Raw genomic sequence first — 19,734 nt, 5'->3', positions numbered from 1 at the left:
CCCTACTGATGCACCACAAAGACCACAGATTAGCCATGTTAGCGCAGATGTGTTTCATGACGATGAGGATAATGATGATGGTGACGATAGTGAGGTGATGAAGATGACGGTGGCCGTGTGAAGGGTGAAGGGTTTCGTGACATGAGAAGATGAGAGATGCATACATTCTGGAGCTGTGATAAAACAAAGCTCCGTGCTACGACCCAGTTCAGACAGCCCAGTCCAATGCATCCTGTGTCCACATGTGATTCTTTCAAAAAAATGAGCTAAAAGCATTTTCTTTGCAAAATTGATTTTGATAGAAAATCGTCACTGAAATGAAAATTTAAATATATTCAATGAATACATGAAAACAATTGCTCCTACTGGTTACCTCAGCTTAGTATGTGATAAATAAAGTGAATTACTGATTGAATTTGTGGATGGTTTAGTGGACTGGTGTCTGAAAAGGGTCGGAGGAGCCAAATCAAACCAACTCCACAATTGCCGGTTTGATGCTGATGTCATAACATACAGCGGTCGAGCAATACAAACACATCATGCGATTCGTTATATACAGTATTCAAACGGTCTTCGCAAACAATCACACACACCCTCTCATTCTCGGATGGCGAGCACACTTCAGAGAAGCCACGCGGCTGAAGTGGCGACGTTGTTGTGCAGACAAACATCAGCGTGACTGCAGGTTGTTTTCGAAAGCTTGCATGAAAATAAAACACAGTTCTGAAGTTCTATTCCTTCTGGACAGGCGGAGACACCTTCTTTTCCCACAAACCTTTAGATCTATGTGTGCTGTTCATCCACCCACCCCCCCGTCTCCCCCCTGTATCCGACCCCCACCCCTTCCTCCACCTTGCCCAGCCCAATTCCCTCCGACTCGTTTGTAGTAGTGTCGGGTTCTCTCTGTCTTTTTTACCTTCTCCTCCTCCTCCTTGGCCAGTTGGTGTTCCATCTTTTGGAGCTGCTGGCTGGAGCTGTCACACAGCTGGCTGTAGGTGGAAGTCAGCTCCTCCAGCTGGGCCCTGACCCGGGCACTCTCCTCTGGGGACAACCTGGACAGGAAACACAGGGGCCCCCGGGTTAATATGAGGACTTAAGGGCCCGGGAGCTCTGTGTTCTTCTGTGTGTGAGTGAGTTGAGTGAGTCGAGTGAGTAAGTGGGCGTGAGTTTGTGTGTCTTACTTGCTGGCTTGTTTAGATTGTAGGAACACCTGGGTGCTCCTGATGGCTTCAGCGACCTCCTCCTTCCTAGCGGAGAGTTGTTCTGTGACGGCCTGAAAACAGAAAATATAAAACTCTCATTTCAGGAGCATTGCTAATTTCCTAAAATCAATTTTGGTAAATTTTGTATGGAATACCATGTAATGGAAAGGAAAATACATGGTCAATTTTCTGTAATACGTTCATTTGTAATGCATCAAATAAAATGTATTTATAGAGAACATATAACAGTACCTGCTGAGCAGCCAATGAGGACTCAGCGTTGGGGCCAAGACTCCGCCCCTGGAGACCTTTCACCCAGCCCAGAAGATCTGAGACCGGGCCCACCCTGGCCTGCATCTCCTCCTCCACCTCTTTCTGCACACACACACACACACACACACACACACACACACACACACACACACACACACACACACACACACACACACACACACACACACACACACACACACACACACACACACACACACACACACACACACACGACAGAGACGGTATAGTATAATGAGAGGGGCGATAGAGGGAAATCAGCAAAGAGGCAATATATGTACAAAGACCTCGAAAGTAAAAATGCAAAAATGTAGGCGCATGTAAAAATCACAGATGGGGAAATATTAAACAACTAAAAGTGCAAACCTCTTCTTCCTCTATTCTCCTCAGAGCATCGCTGATGTACTTGACGTGTTGCGTTGTCAGGGTAACCAAGGCGGTGTAGCGTGTCCGCAAGTCCATGAACTACAGACACGAGCAGACAAATGCATGCATTCATTAACTTAAATGGTGAATACATTCAGGCAGACACATCGGCATAGAGAAATTGTGAGAAAAAGCGACAGAGAGACAGTTGAATTAAGGCTCATTTATCATATCATTCATCATAAAACAATGAAATTGTGTACAAGAAAAGAAACGTAATGAATGGAATTCTAGAAAGGAATAGGCTTAGCAACTGGTAATGTCGAGGGGCAAGTTTGCGTTGGCCTTTTGTCCCTCGTCGTTTTCCTTACCTCTTGAGAAATGGCATCTGAGGAGGAGTGCATCCTCCTCCTCTTGAGGGAGGACTTGTGGGTGGATTCCACGAAGGCTCGGTAGGTCATCAACTGAAGCTCATAGTCCTACAAAAACACACAGAGTGGAGAGACATTTAGAACACTTAGTATACTTCATCATAGTTCACTATGAGCAAGTAGAAATGATTTTGTTTGGTGAAGCAGATACACACCTTGACTGAGGTACAGTACTGTTTGGCGTTAATTTGGCACTGGTCTAGTTTGGTCTGGTTCGCCTCGATCTCAACTACCAAGGCCTAGGGATGGAATAAAAAAAAAACTAAACATAAAACACTAGAAAAACATCACAAACATTGATTTGAACCAAGAACAGCATTTGTTTTGTGACGTTGCTGCTTGTCCGCCCTGATACAGACCGTCTGTTGAGCCAGTTGTTCCGACAGGGCCTTGCTGTCCATCTGGCCCGGCTGTGTGTTCTCCTGTCTCTCTGTGGTCTCCTCGATCCAGCTGATGAGGCCTGAGTGGCCGTCTTTGTACTGCTGCAGGGACGAGCCCAGGACCTCCAGGTCAGCACGCCTGGAACAACATGTACCAGCCCACCAGTTAGGAGATACTCTTATACAAAGACACACAGTACCGATAAAGTGCTTTAAGGAGCAGCTAGGGGCTCGACAGTCAATACAGAGAGAGGGCATGAACGAGGAGGTAAGGGTTAGGCATTCACCACAGATAGAGGGCTTTAAGGAGCAGGTAGGGGTTAGAAAGTGAATGCAGATACCGATAATAGTCCGATACAGATCATTAAGTAGCAGGTAGATATTGGGAATCTTCCTCAAGGATCCGATAAGTATGGATCATTGGGGATCAAACCCAGAACCTTTTGGCCTAGAGTCAAAAAAAACCTTGGCACTCAGACTACCCTGGCTCGTAGCGTCCCTCCCTTCGACCAGGTGTCCCCTCCCTTCCTTCCTGCCTTGCCTCCCCCTGCTCACCGTGTCTCCATCTGCCGCTCCACGTTGCTCCACCTCTCTGCCATCTGATTGGCCCTCTCCTGGTAGCGCTCCAGCTCCGAGCTGCGGTCCGGGTGGAGCCGGGCCAGCTGGGAGCCCGCCTCCCTCGCCCGCTCCACCTCGGCCTGCAGCGAGCGGAGCACGCCGTCCTGTGCGCTCAGCTCCCCCTGCCACGACTACACATAGAGGGGAGGAGGGGGAGAGGATTAGGGGGTGTGTCCCGAGTCAGGTGGATTGAACTCTGGGGCAGGATGGGGCAGAACACCTGTGGTGCATTCACTAATCAGGGCACACAGGGTTTCCCAGCCAGCACTCGGGAGAGAGCTTCGACCGGTCGGCATGGTACACGGTTTGTTCACGGTAACGAACAAACAGTGGTTGGTTCTTATTTTAGTGAAAGTATACCGTCCAGTTCATTTGATAGCGTCTGTAGCGGATTCAACAGAATGTTGAATCAGTGGCAGCCATCTCAGTTGTTGTTGTTGTTGTTGAAAATGTCATTGCATTTATAGCGTCTCATATTAGATAGACGGTTGTGTTTTGTCAGTCTATCGGAAATCGTTTTGTATGGGAGGGGAGCCAGACCTTATCTGCAGAGCAGATGAAACATGAGCACACAAGCTTCGTCTGATTCCTAGGCTAGGAGGAGCCCAGGAAAGGATGAAAACGCATTTTAGGTTTAGATTTGATTATGAAAAATGCTCTGCCTCTTAGATTAGATGATTTTAGAGACGTGAGTGGAGAATAACGGGGCAGAGACAGAGTATTAAGTGGTAGAAAATTTGGTTTGATGGCTTTTTTCCTTGGTCTGAGTAGTTCTTGTTCGTGGGGTATGTAGAGTCTGTGAGTTTGTGCAAGAGTGTTAACAGTTTGAAACATTCTAAGCTTGTAAGCTAACACTTCCTTCTGTGCGTGAGTGAGTGAGTGTGTCCCTCACCGCTAGCTGCTCCTGCAGGACTTGCATGGCGGTGGTGTCGGCGGGGACGGTGTCTTCGTCGCTCAGTCTGCTCTCGTACTTGCGGACCACCTCCTCCGTGTCCCCCAGCCGGCTCATCAGAACGTCCACCGTCTTCAGCCTGGAGGTCAAAGGTCAGCCAGAGAGTGAGCGTTGGCAGAAGAGAACGAGTGGGCAAACGTGACATCATGTGACATAAGGCATCATAATAAAAGCCCTAATATTATTCTATTGCTAAAATAATGATGTCTCTGGCTCAAAACTGATTCTCAACTTCGGTGCTCTAGACTTTGTTGTCCAATACAAAGAAATAAAATAAAACGGGTCGTCTGTTTCAATAGGGAAGTCAGAGTCATCATTTGATCTTAGTGGAAACATTAAGATGTACCATCCTGCAGGGGGCGCTGTATTGAACTAACATATGGCTGATCTAGGTTCTGTTCTATTCAGCCACTTTCATATAAAAGAAAACAGAGGACACCAACAGGCGTGAAGAATCTAAAATCCAAGGTTATAACCATAAAACTACAACCGAATACTACGCAAAACATAAAATCAAATTAAAAAAAACCATAATATCTGGATCACAATATTTACACTAGTATAAATATCGTATCGGAATTGCATCACATCATGAGTTCACTGCCGATTTCAATTTGTAATGTATTTTTATGTCCTTTTTATTATCGTAATTTCTGTAATTTCTTTCACCAAATGAACCAATCCACCAAGACGACATTAACAATAACACCACCTCCATCACCCATAACAGTGTGTGCTACCCTGACAGCAGTGCACTGACTTTTGCAGGAAGACGTGGGAGAGGTTGTACAGTTTGTCCATCTTCTCCACAGCCTGGCTGAGCTCGGAGCGCATGGCCGGGACGCTGGAGGAGGTGGGCTTGTCCTGGAAGAAGCCCACGCAGCGGCGGGACACCTCCCCCACGCTGGACTGCAGAGCCTCCAGCTCCGCCTGCATCTTCTGGGTGGGGGGGAATCGGGGGAGGGAGGTAGGAGGTCCACAAACAGTGGTTATCCATGAGGCTATGGGAACGCTAAACCTTTTCTAAATGTAGTTTTGGTTGAAGAATATCCTGTATGGTTTCTCTTTTGTTGAATATAAATGTAACTAATAAATGACTGGTAGTTTTTATTATATTATATTCTTTTAGGACTCTATCCTCAAAATAAAATACAAATTGTACATATTGGCATATTTATTAAGCACTTAGTAGGAGTGATTTTACTTATGTTTAAAATTGTCAATCACTTATTTGAATGTTAGAATTGGCTTCATATAGATGTACGTCACTTGACACAGCCTGTCATTCCCCTTTACAACCAGCAGGGGAAGCCCCTGACTCACTATAAATGCTGTAACCCCATATAATGCAGCTCTTCTCATTAAGACCAATGCCTATTTGCACAATGTCTCTGACAAACAGACTAAACTAACACCCACCTCTTGCTCGGTGATCCTGGCGGTGCCGTCCGCGCCGTCCCCTGACAGGTGGCTGAGGGGCGGGGTCTGGATGGCCCGGGTCAGCCTGCGCTCCACGTCCTCCAGGTGGAGGCTGATGTCACGCAGCTCAGACAGGTAGGACCGGGAGACTGACTCGTCCTTCTCCACTGCAGCGGGGGTAGGAGAGGAAGGATGGATAAACACACAGAGGCACACAGAGATAGAGAGACAGAGATCGAGAGACAGAGAGAGAGACAGAGAGACAGACAGAGAGAGACAAAGACAGAGAGACAGAGAGAGAGAGAGACAGAGACAGAGACAGAGAGAGAGACAGAGAGAGACAGAGACAGAGGGACAGAGAGAGAGACAGAGAGAGACAGACAGAGAGAGACAAAGACAGAGACAGAGACAGAGACAGAGACAGAGAGAGAGAGACAGAGACAGAGACAGAGACAGAGACAGAGACAGAGAGAGAGAGAGAGAGACAGAGAGAGAGAGAGAGAGACAGAGAGACAGAGAGAGAGAGAGACAGAGACAGAGAGAGAGAGACAGAGAGAGAGAGAGAGAGAGAGAGACAGAGAGAGACAGAGACATAGGGACAGAGAGAGAGAGAGACAGAGAGAGAGACAGAGAGAAAAAAGTTACAGACGCAGCAATCATACCATCCATGACACATGTGTGTGAGTGAGTGAGTGTTTGTGTGCGTGTGTATCCATGTATATTTCCCTACCGGTCCTCCATGTTGAGCAGCAGGTCCTGGCAGTGTTTCTGGGCCTGCTGGGCCTCCTTCTCCAGGTCCGACCTCTCGGCGGGCGTGAACAGAGCGCTCTCCTTGCTGTCCGACAGGAAGTCCGCCAGGTGGGACTCCAGCTCATCCAGGGCCTGGTCCCGCTCCGGCGGAGACTGGGAGCGCATCTGGACCAGCAGGGGGAGACAGGGAGACAGGGGGGGGAGGAGGGGGAGACAGGTGTAGGAAGGGGGGTTAGAGGGAGAAAAGGGAAGATAGAATAAAGGGGGGAGACAGGGGGAGGAATGGGGGCGACCGGGGTGATTGGAATGTACATTTAGTAAGCGCACCATTAAAACAATACTCTTGATGGTAGCATCCAGAGATTCTGTACTTCTTATTTGTATCTATATTGGTTGTTTTTGTTGGATCATTGTCCTCACAGTGTCGAGGCTCCAGGCGGACACGGTGCGCAGGTCTTTGGTCAGGTAGTGCCAGGACACCACGCTCTTCATGTTCATGTGCAGCTGGTGCCACAGGGACATCACCTTCTGATACATCTGCTCCATCCTGCGGACCGACGGACGGGCGGACAGAGGGGTTCAGACACTGATACACTGTTCGCCGGACATGGTGCGATCACAAACCGTAGCTTAGAGCAGAGCAGAGTGGAGTAAAGTAGATGAAGCGGAATAGAGAAGGGATATTGCTTTCGAGTAATAAAGAGTAATGTGGAGTTTAGAAGTAGAAAGTAGATGAAAAAAATATTGTGGCAAAATAGAGTAGTGATGTAGATGAGTCGAGTAATATGGAGTGGAGTAATGTAGAGTGCAGAAGAGGAAAGTAGATAAACAGAGTAGTACAAACTATAAGCAGGTTGAGAAGAGTAGAGTAGAACAAAGTAGAGCAGAGTATTGTCAAATAGAACAGAGTATTTTATAACTGAGTATAATATAACTGAATAGAGTAGAGTAGGGGTAAGAAGATCAGAACAACGTTAATTACTGCAGCATAAACAGAGTAGTACAGAGTGGAGTGCAGCAGAGTAACAGTGTGTACTACAGTACCTGCTGGCGGTGTCGATGGCCTCCTGGTTGGGAGGGGGGACGGTGAAACACACCGAGGGGACCATGGCTTCGTTCCCACTGGGGCTGATCACCTTCCACTTGGTCCTCTGGGAGTTGTCCTCCAACACACACTCCTCCCCACGGGATATAGTGATCTGTGGGGAGAGAGGGACGGGAGAGAGACATAGAGAGACACAGAGAGGGTAAAGAGGGGGAGAAGGGAGAGAGGAAGGGATAGAGAAATTAGAGAAGAAACGGGGGAGATCAGAGGAGAAGGGGGAGAGAAGATGGGGGAGACAGGATGTTCATGGGTGGGCGGGACACATGGGGGAGGGTGGAGGAGAGGTGGAGGGACAGAAATGGAGAGAAGAATAGACGGGAGAGAAAGAACAGAAGGAATAATAACAAGTTGGTTTGAGGTGGAGAGATGTTTTCACAAGACAGCGACAACAGGAGCAACAGCAGAAGACGGTGAGATGCCGACGGGGAAAGAGCAGAGGACACGACAGACGAGTTTGAAGGAGAGAAGAGAGTTGGAAAGTTGAGGAAAAAAACGACAATGACAACAGAAACATGTAAAACAAAATCACAAAGCCACGATTAGATAATGGCACTTATTGTTAACATCGCATTGGTTAACGATTTTAATTTGGTTAGTGGGAAAGCAATAGGTAGAAGAATGGTGCCACACAAATACTATGGTTGCTCCAATAACAAGCAAGAACATATTTCAACAAAACACATTTTTGATTGAATGTGTTTCAGAAGCCCAGCTGTCAAATATAATCTTGACTCAATTAGAATTAGTAATTAGATTAGAAATCTAGCATACATAAGTGTGTAAATCTAGAAAAAATAAGAAGAAGCATAAAGAAAAGCAGTAATAGCGGGGAAGACTTTCAAGGTGGCGCGGAGATAAGATAGACAGGATCTCCATTCCCCACCCACCCGCTTCTTCTTCTCTCACCTCATCCCTCTGCACGCGAGCACACATGCACGCACACAGAAGCCCCTCACACATTTGAATAATGCAAAGAAGTGCACGTACAGCATATGAAATGGACATTAAAGCTTAAAGATGTCTTAAAGAAGGCTATTTGCCCGAAAGCCTCAGAGTCTGAATTCAGGTCGCTTCAGTTCTCTTAGCTCAGCTTAACTTAGGTTAACTATAAGCAGCCTGCCCCAACTGACGAATGGTCGTTACTAACAATGGGAAAGACCCCCAAATGTCTGACAGCATTAAACATGTGAATAAGCATCTCTTTATTATTACATCTGTTAAAAATCCCCATTGTCCAACGGAAATGATCTTACATCATCGACAGATTTCTCCTAATGACCCCTGACCCCTGATTTTCTGTCCAGTTTTAAGCATCCACTCTCTATAGAACGCTAACGTATGTCTCTAAATGCCCCCTTGCCCCCATCATCTGACCTTATGTCCCTCCCTACATACCTCTATATGTATCCTGAATGACACTTAGCCCTCGGTGCTATCTCATGCTAGCCCTGAGTGTGCGGAGTGTGCAGCGTGTGAGAGCGGGGTCTGAGGTGAGAGAGGGAGAAGACAGCTATACCTGAATGTCAGTCTTGCCAAACCCAGCCGACAGAGGAGAGGAAGAGGAGGACAGAGGAGGGAGGGAAGAGAAGGGGCAGGGGGGGGGGGGGGGGGGCGGGATAGTCCGAGGTAGAAGATGACCACGAGGACATGTAGAGAGAGAGAGAGGAGAGAAGGAACACAAAAAAAAGAGGAGGGGAGGAGAAAAGTATTTTTTTTATTATCTTCAGATAAAGATAGATGGACTATGCAGTTTGACTGCAGGAGGAACACCCAGCCATCACCCTGTTAACATGCTTACAGCATCTCTACCTCCAACACAGCCCGGGTGTCTTCCTGCTTTTCCCATCATGCGTTAGAGGGTTGAGAATACAAACACTGCCAAAGATGACCTGGCCAATAGTCCGCCACATACTGCAGCCCTTCCCATGCACAAACTGTCAGAGGGGACTGTGGGGGACTAAAATAGAAGCGCTGCGATGCGGTCAGGTGTCCGTGCCACCAGGACCTCAATAGAGAGCGCTCTAACAGACACACACCGATCTGCCACCAAAGAGCCACCAAGGTGGTGGCAACTACATTATTCAACGTTTTTTGGAAATCCCAGAGGATATCACAGCACACACACACACATAGAGGGAGAGAGATGTACAGAGAGAGAGACAGAGTGAGAGAGGAGGGATATAAAGTGTTGGCTGGGCCATTTCATGTGTGCTGTATGAGATTGGCATGAAAAAAAAGAGCAATAACATTAGCAAATGGAATTCTGCTATTCTCATTAATCATGACTGAACTGCTATTCGTTTCAGTTTGTTCAGCGAAACGACATGAGCACTGCTGTGGTCTGGGAAACGAAGTCTCGAAGAACAAAAAGCATCAGCGTGCCCAATAGAACAGGGAACCGTCGTGACATCTTAACGCTGCAAGGCTGTTCATTGAGCTTTTGAAGTGAGCCTTTTATCTTGGTAGTGTGATGGTGACTGTGTGCGTGATGTTGTGTGTGATGGTGTGTCTATGTGTGTGTGTGTGTGTGATGGTGTGTGTTGGTGTGTGTGTGTTTGTGTGTATGTGTGAGATGGTGTCTGCGTGTGTGTTGGTGTGTGTGTGTTGTTGTGTGTGAGATGGTGTGTGTGTGCGTGTGTGTGTGTCCTCACCTCTATCTGTCGGTAGTCACAGATGGCTCTGATGGGCGTGGCGGCTCCCAGGGGGTGTCGGTGCTGCGTGGGCGGAGCTGGACCACCGCTTTGGCCCGCCCCACCAGGCTGGCCACAGACCTGCGGTACTCTATCAGCTGCTCTTTCTCCTCCTGTAGGGCACGTGTCATTGGTCAGCGGGACTGTCCATCACCCCGTTATGTTAACGTTTTCACAGACAGATGAGGAAGTCAGGTAGTGTATACAGGGGTACTTTTATTTCCGAATATTATGAATGCTAATTTTATAACATATCCCACCATTTCATATTTAAAAATATATATTTTTCAGGCCTGAGGCATAACAAGCCATCACATCAGGAGATAGATGAAAAGGAGATTTGATTTCGTAACATGGAAAGGAACGATAACGAGGAGAGGAAAGAGCAGTGACAGCCCAGCTTCAGCCCTGCTGAGCAGAGGAGATTGGTTCCCTTCCTGAACTTGATTTACCGAGCGGTGCAGAGGTGAGAGGGGCGCCCCCCAGAGAGAGCTAGAACGCAACCGACTGGAAACGTCATTAGCTGCAGCTGAAGGCCTCCCTATGTGTCTGCACACGCATGTTCACAAACACACCTCTGAGGGATGTGCTCGGGCTACTGGCCCGTATCTCTGCTCATATTTGTTCCATCTGCTCTGAGCCACAATGTGAGTGTGCGTGCGTGTGTGTGTTTGTGTGTGTTTGTATTTGTTCAGTGTGTATGTGTGTGCATGTGTGCTTGTGCCCATGTGTGTGTGTGTGTGTGTATGTTTGTTTGTTTATGGAAAATGTGTGCGTGGGAGAAAGTGTTTGTGTTTTTGTGAGTGCAGGCATCCATGCATGTGTTTGTTTGTGCGATGCGATTAATTAAGACACCACAGGGGGCATGATTCAGCGAGAATCCTCCAGCACAAGAGATTACCACCCATCCCTATTGCCATGGCTACCAGGGACAAACAGGCCTATCAGCCCATGTTCTTTATAACCCAACAGTAGGCTAATACTTTCTCAGGCAGAAGGACGATTCAGGAGCTGCAGTTACATCATGCTATGCAGAGAGCAGCAATCAGTGCTGGTCTACAAAAGAATCTTTAAAGACTTCAATATCATTTCAGATGAACCTCAACGCTCACTTTCAACCGGCTCGTCTTTAAAGGAGCTCTAGTAACGTCTGTGAAGGATTTATTGCTGTATTCTTATGTATTCATAAGAAGTTCCATGGAAACTCCAAAGGCTGGCTTTGCACAGCAGTCGATACCACAGATCTGAAGGCAGCGGGGTAAGGCGAGACGTGCACAGCATGAGAATAGTTTTTCCCCAGAAGTTCTCTGTTGATCCTTGAACAGCCCTTGAACGTAAGAGTAGGACAGAAACCGCAGGACGTACCATAGAGTCTTGCAGCAGGTCCTCCAGCTTGCCCAGTCTGCTGTTGCGGTCACACGTGTACTGTCTCTGATGGTGTCCTGCAGCTGACGCAGGTACGACTCACAGTCGCGCACCTCATTCATAAACTGAGGAAAGAATACACACAGAAATAAGCGCACACAGTAAGAGAGACTCACAGAGAGTCAACATATGACAAAATCATATGCTGTATAGTATATTTTGTTTTCTGGTATCAAGACACTATGGTCTTAAAGCCTCTTAGCACATAAGCAGTGGTAAGTGGCATAGAGCCTATGGCCCTGGGCTGGGGCCTAGTTGCCCTGGGCTCGAGCCTCAGTGCCCTGGGCTGGGGCCTAGTGCCCTTGGCTGGAGCCTAGTGCCCTTGGCTGGAGCCTAGTGCCCTGGGCTGTCCTACCTGGAAGTAGGCGGCGTTGTCTTTGAGATGCTGCTCGACGCACACACACAGCGTGCTCACCACTGCCACTGGGTCTGCAGGGCCGCGCTGTACGCCTGGGGGACAGACAGAAGACAGACCGACAGATGAAGAATAGTCAAAGAGTCCCAAATGTGCTTGCGGGATCACATGTGGTACCATAAAAGTGTGTGCACCATATCAAAATTAACAGGGAAAAACACAATGAATAATAGATGTTTCAATGCCAAGTGTCTAAATCCATGCTACAAACAGCTTTGGAGATTTCCATATGAAGGTTGTTAATTTCCACTTTAGGAATAACGTAGGATTATATTCACTCTGACTTATGCACACAATATTAGACCCGACCCTGTGCGTGAAGGTCACCATCTCGTGCACCCAGCGGAGCGGGGTGGCTGTTGCTAGGCAACCTCACCTCTACAGCTCTGTTTGGCGGGGTGGTTCTCCTGACAGAGCGGTCGGCTGTTTCTGGAGCACTTGCATCATGTCCTGTTTCTCGTCCAGCTCTGACCTCATTTCCTGCCGGAGGGTGATTTAAGAGAGGGTGACCCGAGGGTAGGATAATGTTTGTGTGCTGCTGTTAAAGAGGGACAGGAAGCTCGTTATCTCTGCAAACAACATGGTTTGCATTTCTTTTTTATTAATATTTAATTTTAATATAAAAAAATGCATGAGTGAACTTTCCTTATCGTTAACTTTATTACTAGATATTTTCCTCTGATACATATATACTACAGACAGACACACACACACACACACACACACACACACACACACACACACACACACTACACACACACACACACACACACACACACACACACACACACACACACACAGGTTTACTAAAGTAACAGTTTAAATTGATTTCCCTCATGATGAAGTAAAAATCCTAGTCAGTATAATAAAATATAATAAAAAGTCAGTATAATAATTAGCATTTAATAGCAGATATAGTCAGTGCTCATACACACATAAACTCATTAGTCAAGCATGTAAGTGAAGGTAATTTCTTACCTTCACTTAAATGCTTGACTAATGAGTTTACCCCAGAAACAAGACCACTTAATATTTTATTTCATGGGAGAGTTCATTAATTGTAAAGACCATTCGAACACAGTCTAAGTGAGGATCATTACATTAAAGTATACGTTACTACAATGCACTTAATCAGTCTAAAACTACTATCTTAGTTCTCTGCCTTTCCAAACCTCCTGTTCTCATCCCTTTTACCGCCTTACACTATTTTCAAACCACAATACTTTAAACTACATGACTGGGCATCACAATGAGCCAACATCTCTATTCCACAGTGACGACCACACTCAATCACGGGAACAGCTGACCTTGAATCATCGCTTACGTCCACCCTCCACGCCTCCAGCCCTCCGGCCCCCCCTCCAGCCCTCTTCCCCTCCAGCCCTCTCCAGCCCTCCGCCCCCTCTGCCCCCTCTGCCCCCTCCAGCCCTCTCAAGCCCTCCGCCCCCTCTAGCCCCCTCCAGCCCTCTCCAGCCCTCCGCCCCCTCTAGCCCTCTCCAGCCCTCTCCAGCCCTCCGCCCCCTCCAGCCCTCTGCCCCCTCCACTCACGGTGTAGAGCTCCCTCTTGGTGTCCAGGCTGGTGTTCCCGTGGCCCCAGTCGTAGGCCATCTCCTCCTCCTCCCGCTCGTTGAGCAGATCAGCTCCTCTGTGCAGCGCGTCACGAACCCGTGCAGGCTCTCCAGGCTCCGCAGGCGCCATGGACGATCGTTCCTACGGCAACGTACACACACACACAAATAAATAACATGTTTGCGGTGAGCAAACCATGTCGGGGCCAGGGTCGGTGGAGAACAACGGGTGAAAGGAACCTTCTGTCATTTTGTTTGATTTTTTGTAATGCGTCATGTTTGTGTGGTCATCAAGTCGTTGTGTTCCGGTGTGTTGCTCCGGTGTGTTGCGTGATTGGTACTTATATAGCCCTTGCGGTAGTGTATTAAATACATTGTGTTTGTTTGTTTGTGTGTGTGTGTGTGTGTGTGTGTGTGTTGTGTGTGTGTGTGTGTGTGTGTGTGTGTGTGTGTGTGTGTGTGTGTGTGTGTGGTTGTGTGTGTGTGTGTGTGTGTGTGTGTGTGTGTGTGTGTGTGTGTGTGTGTATGTGCAGCATATAACAACAGTGTCAGTTTGTTTAACACCCGCATGTCACCCAATACTTAGCGGGACGAGATTCAATATCAAGAAGACAAACACACTGGCATATAACAGGCGTTAATTATACACAGAGAATCACAGTCATAAAAAAAGGTACAAAAACAGGATGCACAGAGAATTTGTTATGAGTCTTAAGAGATTAGAGCGGTTTCAAGAGAGGTGCAAACAAAGAGTTTGAGTGAGAGCGAGGAGAGCCAGGGAAAGCGATAGAGAAACAAAGCAGGTGCATAATGCATGTATTTCATACATATATTTAAGGCCTTTTACTCAAAAAGGAAAGACAGCCCAAAAGTAGTTTCTTCCATGATCCATCCATCAGACAAAGCAAAAACACATGCCTTATATTTAAGGGAATATTTGGTGGGAGTTTGTGTGGGACTGACCAGTAGTTTGCACGTATTGTTGCTCCAGCTTGGCCATGGTTTCACAGTAGCTGTTCTTGAAGTTCGGAGAGGAACTTTACCCTGGAGGACAAGAGAAGAAGAAGAAGAGCTCATAAATGAGTGTGCCTGCGAACAATACATGGTGTGTGTTGTGTGTGTGTGTGTGTCTGTGTGTGTGTGTGGTGTGCTGTGTGTGTGTGTGTGTGTGGTGGTGTGTGTGTGTGGTGTGTGGTGTGGTGTGTGTGTGGTGTGTGTGTGGTGTGTGTGTGCGAGTGTGTGTATACGTGTGTTGTGTGGTGTGTGTGGGCTACCGTGTTTTATGTGTTGTGTGTACCTGGTAGCTTGCGCGCTCCTCGTATGCTGCCTCAGCTATGTCTCCTGCACAGCGGTGTGTATCTCGTTGTGGTTCCTGGAGGTTGTTTCCACGAGGGGAGGTCTCGCCCCCACTCAGCCCCCTCAAGCAGATCCTGAAGAGAGACGAAAGAGACACACACACACAATTCACAGAAATCCGTGTGGCTGGATGGTGATAATTCAAACGAGAAAAAAGGGGTGCCAGTTTTCCTGAAATGTTCGCATCTTTTAGTTCAGTGCAGCTCTAATTTAGTCCGGCGCAGCATTCCTTGAGAAAGTGCAGACTTAATTTATCGGCCTGACAGCTTGGACTCACCTGGGTCTCCTCCACCCATCCACGCAGCATCGGTAGATGAACCTCAGGCTGCCCTCGGTACCTCTGCACGACGACATGGCCACCAAGCTGGGAGCGGGCCATGGGTCTTGCGGAGCAAGGCGGCCCCCACCGCCCCACCGCGCCCAGCAGGGTCTGCCCCAGCGAGAGGCCCCGGTCGGCTGGCCTGGGGGCCGTCTGCTCCAGCAGGGACTGGGAGGAGAAGTGGCCCTTCCTGTAGACGCTGGAGCACTGCAGCCGGAGGGAGACCAGCTCCTCTTGTAGACCCGACACCCTGGGCATGGAGAGGCAGGGGCGGGTTAATGCTTGAAGTCAATGGAATGGATGGAAGCTGGCTATCAGGAGGTGTTTGTCGATTAGTATTGCGTTCGCAGCACGATGAAGATCAATAGATAGAGCTCGCAGTAAACGCGATGCAGGTAGTTCCCAAGGCTTTAGGAAATACCTTTCACAACCATGAATCGATTTTTCTTTTCTTTCACAACAAAAAGAGTCAAATCCCCATCAAATCCCCATCAAAGACATCCATGCCTACAAGATATTGACTTGTGCCGCCCCCACGCCTCAGCCCCCCAGCCTCGGCCCTCCCTCCCTGAGCGCTCACCTGGAGGCCAGCTGGTCCACCTGGTAGTAGCGCTCCTCTCGCAGCCCCCTGACGTCCTGGTTCAGCTGTCTGATGAGACCCTCACAGTCCTGCAGGTAGCAGGCCAGCTCGCCCTCACACTGGACCCCCTCCCCGCTCTCCATGCGGGACATGTCCTGCACACAGCAGGAGGGGGGGGGGGAGATTGCAACATTTTCCACCAAAGGTCTCATTATGCAAAAAATGGCTGCTTTATATCAGCATCGGGAGACCATCTTGAGCTTTATGTTCTGTTACTCTCTGCAGAACCATCTTCAAATTCATGACCAAGAAGGAGCAGCAGTCTGACCAATATGACAAATACAGGCAAATACGGAAAATGTTGCATCTTTCGCGCAATAAAAACAGTTTTCTCAAAAATAGAAGAGTTGTTTAAAGATAGACAGAAGTCTACACTGAAGGCTATTTTTCAGGCAAAAATAAGTTTCTGCTTTACCTCAAAAGGATTAGGCAAGATCACAGTGTTTTGAACAATGTAAGGCTGCGCCCATATTTGGAAATCAATTCCAGACCAGCCAATTGATATTCATTGCGAAAAGTGATGGGGAATATTAAGATGGTGTTATTAGGCTAGCTTTAACAGTGTAGAGTAAAAGCTGGGCGTGGTGATGGGACGTCCGTTATGTTGAGTACTATTTATATATTGGTGTTTGTGTGTGTTGACTCACAGCTTGGAGAGTGTTTTTGGCCAGAGTGAGTTTCTCCTCACAGTCCAGGGCCGTGTTCTGGATCTTATTGGCCATCTGAAGCAGTAACTCCACCCTGTTTGACAGAACAGAAAACAAACAGACATACAGCAGTTAACGGATTCATCTAATTAATTTCGTGCATGACTAGCTTTTGGCAGGCTTACAAAGCATTGTTCAGTAATTGTGTCTCGCACACACATTTGTTATCAATGTTAATATCTATATACCGTAAATGATGTAGGATGTATGCGTGTGAAACTTTCAAATATGCATGTGAGTGTTCCATTTGTTATTGAGTTTGTTTGTGATGATTTAATTTGTGTGATTCTTAAGTGTGTGTGTATGTTTAGTATGATGTTAGTGCGTGCGGGTGTGTGTAATGCCTTAGTGTGCGCATGTGTGTGTGATGCTTAAGTATGTGTGTGTCTTGTATGCGTGTGATGCATGTGTGTCTCTGTGTGTGTATGTGTGTCCCAATGTCTTACCGTGTGCATGTTAGAACTATTCAATTCTGTGTGCTAATCTGGGGGCCGTGTGTACGCCTGTGCCTCTGTGTGTACCTGTCCACTGCAGGCCGCAGAGCCTTCTCCCTGTCCAGCATCTCCAGGATGAGTTTCCCCCACTCCACCTCCAACTCGTTGGGATGGATGCCCTGAGGGAGCTTGATGCGACCAAACTCTATCCACACCTGGACACGCACGCGCACGCACAAACACACGATCACAACAATGATTAGGATTAACCAGGGACCTCGCTGCCGCGTAGCCGTCGTCTTACACAAACAAACAGCGGATTAGTGCCGTCGTCAACCATCATGTGTTTGCCCTTTCCCATGACACAGTGTTTCCTGGGTTTCTCTGCAGCTGGGAGTTGGGAGCGCTCGGGGATCAATGACCTCACACACCATAAAAGACAACTTATTGTCTGCACACACACGCGCACACCTCTCGGCTCTGCCACATGATCCACTGAAAGCCTAGCGCGTGGTGTGCCCCAGCTCCATTCCTCTAAACCCTCCTCAGCCCTCCCTCCCTACGTCATTCCCCTCCATTCCGGCTCTTTTACCTCGAGCAGTTGTAGAGGTGCTCCACGCGGCTCTTCTCCATCTCCTTGATGGGGATCTCTGTCTCTTTGAAGTGGATGTACTGGTTATAAAGTGCCTGGAGGAACAGACGGAGCGGAGGACACGAAGAAGAAGGAGGGAGAGATGGGAAGAGAGTGGGGGGGTGGGGATGGGGTCGAAGAGTGGGAAGTATGGAGAGAGAGAAGGAGAAAGAGATGGAGGAGACGTTGAAGGGGGGTTATTGATGTTTTACCGGGGGGTCAATATTAGAACGGACAGTCACACAGGAAATCATTAGCGTCGTTAACCCCTCTCTGACGAGATGCAAAAGCGGTGCTAGTAAACCTCCCGTCTGTCCCCTGGGACGGATTAAACCTGCCTTTTCCTTGAATGTGTTTTTTTTACGTGAACGAAAAAAGGGAAGTGAAGGGAAGTGGGAAGCCGCAGCTGAAAACCGTAGCTTGGTTTGAGTGGTTGTTTTGAGTGGTTGATCGGTAAAGTAACGTGCAAGATAATGTGCAAGGTTTGCTATTTTCCTTTTTAATTATTTATTAAGGCACTTTTACAGCGGCCCTTAAATTGGTGCCTTGTATTGAATACAGATAGGGGTGATAAAGGAGCTGATGGGGTTAGATGGTGATTACAGATACTGATCATTAACAAACAGATTGGGGTGAGGTGTATAGGTCAGTAATGCTGACAGGCGGGCTGATGACAATAGGCATCGAACCCAAAAACAAACCCGCGGGGAGTCAAACAACTCAGCACCCCTCATTTATTCAAATTGGGACTCCCCAAATCTCAATGATATATTCAGAAGGCACCAGTGGGGGGAGTAGACGGGCTCACCTTGAGTTCCACAGGGTTCTGGGGGAAGTTCTTGTCAGCCATGAGGGCCGTGTGCTTGCGGCTCCACTGCATCAGAGAGGAGAACCGGGTCTGGTACTCAGACCACCGCTGGTCCACCTCCTGATAGGACGGGAACATTGTTACTTTATTATTATTATTATTATTATTATTATTATTATTATTATTATACACACAAAAGCAACGGCAAAACAAAACAGCCAAATAGTTGGTATCTCAATGATAGTAATTCCAAAAATATGTAAAATATTTAAAACAAATATATTTCCATTTTTAATTAAAAAGAAAGCAAACATAAAAAGTGAGTTGATCATAAAATATGATATGATGAAGTAAACAATGTAGACAAATTAAAGAGAGTCTGTATAAAGTACAGAGGGCGGGGGGCAGCGTGACGTACGTGGGCTGGGATGCCCTCCCCTCCCTCTGGGATCTTGGGGAAGGCGTCGTAGATGGAGGCCACGTAGGTGATGACTGACTTCTCGTCCGGAGAGGGAACGTCCACGTCTGGAGGGGCGGGAGCAGCCAGGGTTAACAGCAGAAAAGACAGGGGAAAACCTTAACGTGATCATTACTGTCACTATAAAGACTATTGCCAATAGCAGTAGTAGTGTAGAGGAATATAAATACAATCATCCAAAGTGTCTCACAAGTGGTGCTGACAACAATTAAAAATTGGAATTATTTGATTACATTTATGCAATGATTATTATGTAATTAGGATGTGCTTATTACTATGCGAAAAGGAGTACCAACTAGTTAGGCTACAACTGAACCAATCCTTGGCCAGTACATCAGTAAATCAGCCCCCCAGCCATGCAGTGAGCCGGACTAGCCAGGAACACAGCCTCACCCTCAGCGTCCAGCAGTCTGGTCACCCCTAGCGACTCTGCAATCTCAAACGCCTGCTCCAGGTTGTCACGGTTACTTTGGTGTGTCACCACCTCCATATCAATCAGGTCTGGCCTGGAGGGAGAAATATATAAACCAGTTATCAGTGGGTGTCATATAAATGTGTGTGTCTGTGTGTGTCTGTCTGGGTGTGTGTTGTGTGTGTCAGTCATACATGTGTGTGTGTGCGTCCCTCACCTGTATCGGTTGCAGCAGGGCGTTGAAGAGCGCCCGTGCTCCAGGAGGAGGTAAAGTTGGAGCAGCGCAGGCTGGGTAGCCCTCTGTGGCCTGCTGTGTCCATAGCAACAGCTTCTCCTT

At 47.7% G+C, this 19,734-nt stretch overlaps 2 protein-coding genes and 1 pseudogene across 7 annotated transcripts in view; all 3 read right to left on the bottom strand.

The window, feature by feature from the left end:
* LOC130376316 (microtubule-actin cross-linking factor 1-like) overlaps window positions 1–5,744 on the bottom strand; it is an 88,384-nt gene extending 82,640 nt beyond the window's left edge. For all 6 annotated transcript variants that reach the window (XM_056583557.1, XM_056583555.1, XM_056583556.1 and 3 more), the window contains exons 1-11: window positions 5,660–5,744; window positions 5,001–5,179; window positions 4,181–4,319; window positions 3,226–3,419; window positions 2,650–2,809; window positions 2,446–2,529; window positions 2,231–2,338; window positions 1,860–1,958; window positions 1,455–1,577; window positions 1,182–1,273; window positions 917–1,052 (exon numbers count right to left, since the gene is read on the bottom strand). In XM_056583557.1, coding sequence (XP_056439532.1) covers window positions 917–1,052; window positions 1,182–1,273; window positions 1,455–1,577; window positions 1,860–1,958; window positions 2,231–2,338; window positions 2,446–2,529; window positions 2,650–2,809; window positions 3,226–3,419; window positions 4,181–4,319; window positions 5,001–5,176 — 1,311 coding nt within the window. In that variant the 5' untranslated portion in view covers window positions 5,177–5,179; window positions 5,660–5,744. The remainder of the gene's footprint in view (window positions 1–916; window positions 1,053–1,181; window positions 1,274–1,454; window positions 1,578–1,859; window positions 1,959–2,230; window positions 2,339–2,445; window positions 2,530–2,649; window positions 2,810–3,225; window positions 3,420–4,180; window positions 4,320–5,000; window positions 5,180–5,659) is intronic.
* A 641-nt stretch (window positions 5,745–6,385) lies between these two features.
* LOC130376254 (microtubule-actin cross-linking factor 1-like) lies at window positions 6,386–12,374 on the bottom strand (annotated as a pseudogene).
* A 2,242-nt stretch (window positions 12,375–14,616) lies between these two features.
* LOC130376253 (microtubule-actin cross-linking factor 1-like) lies at window positions 14,617–19,475 on the bottom strand. The gene is made up of 10 exons (XM_056583475.1): window positions 19,379–19,475; window positions 18,926–19,032; window positions 18,483–18,627; window positions 17,661–17,740; window positions 17,156–17,283; window positions 16,575–16,668; window positions 15,868–16,022; window positions 15,246–15,537; window positions 15,023–15,042; window positions 14,617–14,656 (listed from the first exon to the last, which is right to left on the bottom strand). Exons 1-10 carry the CDS (start codon window positions 19,473–19,475, stop codon window positions 14,617–14,619), a joined length of 1,158 nt encoding a protein of 385 aa, XP_056439450.1.
* Between the last annotated feature and the right edge of the window lie 259 nt (window positions 19,476–19,734).

The sequence above is a fragment of the Gadus chalcogrammus genome, chromosome 22, assembly GCF_026213295.1.
Source record: "Gadus chalcogrammus isolate NIFS_2021 chromosome 22, NIFS_Gcha_1.0, whole genome shotgun sequence".
Taxonomy (NCBI): domain Eukaryota; kingdom Metazoa; phylum Chordata; class Actinopteri; order Gadiformes; family Gadidae; genus Gadus; species Gadus chalcogrammus.
This window is presented reverse-complemented; position numbering and strand designations above follow the sequence as displayed.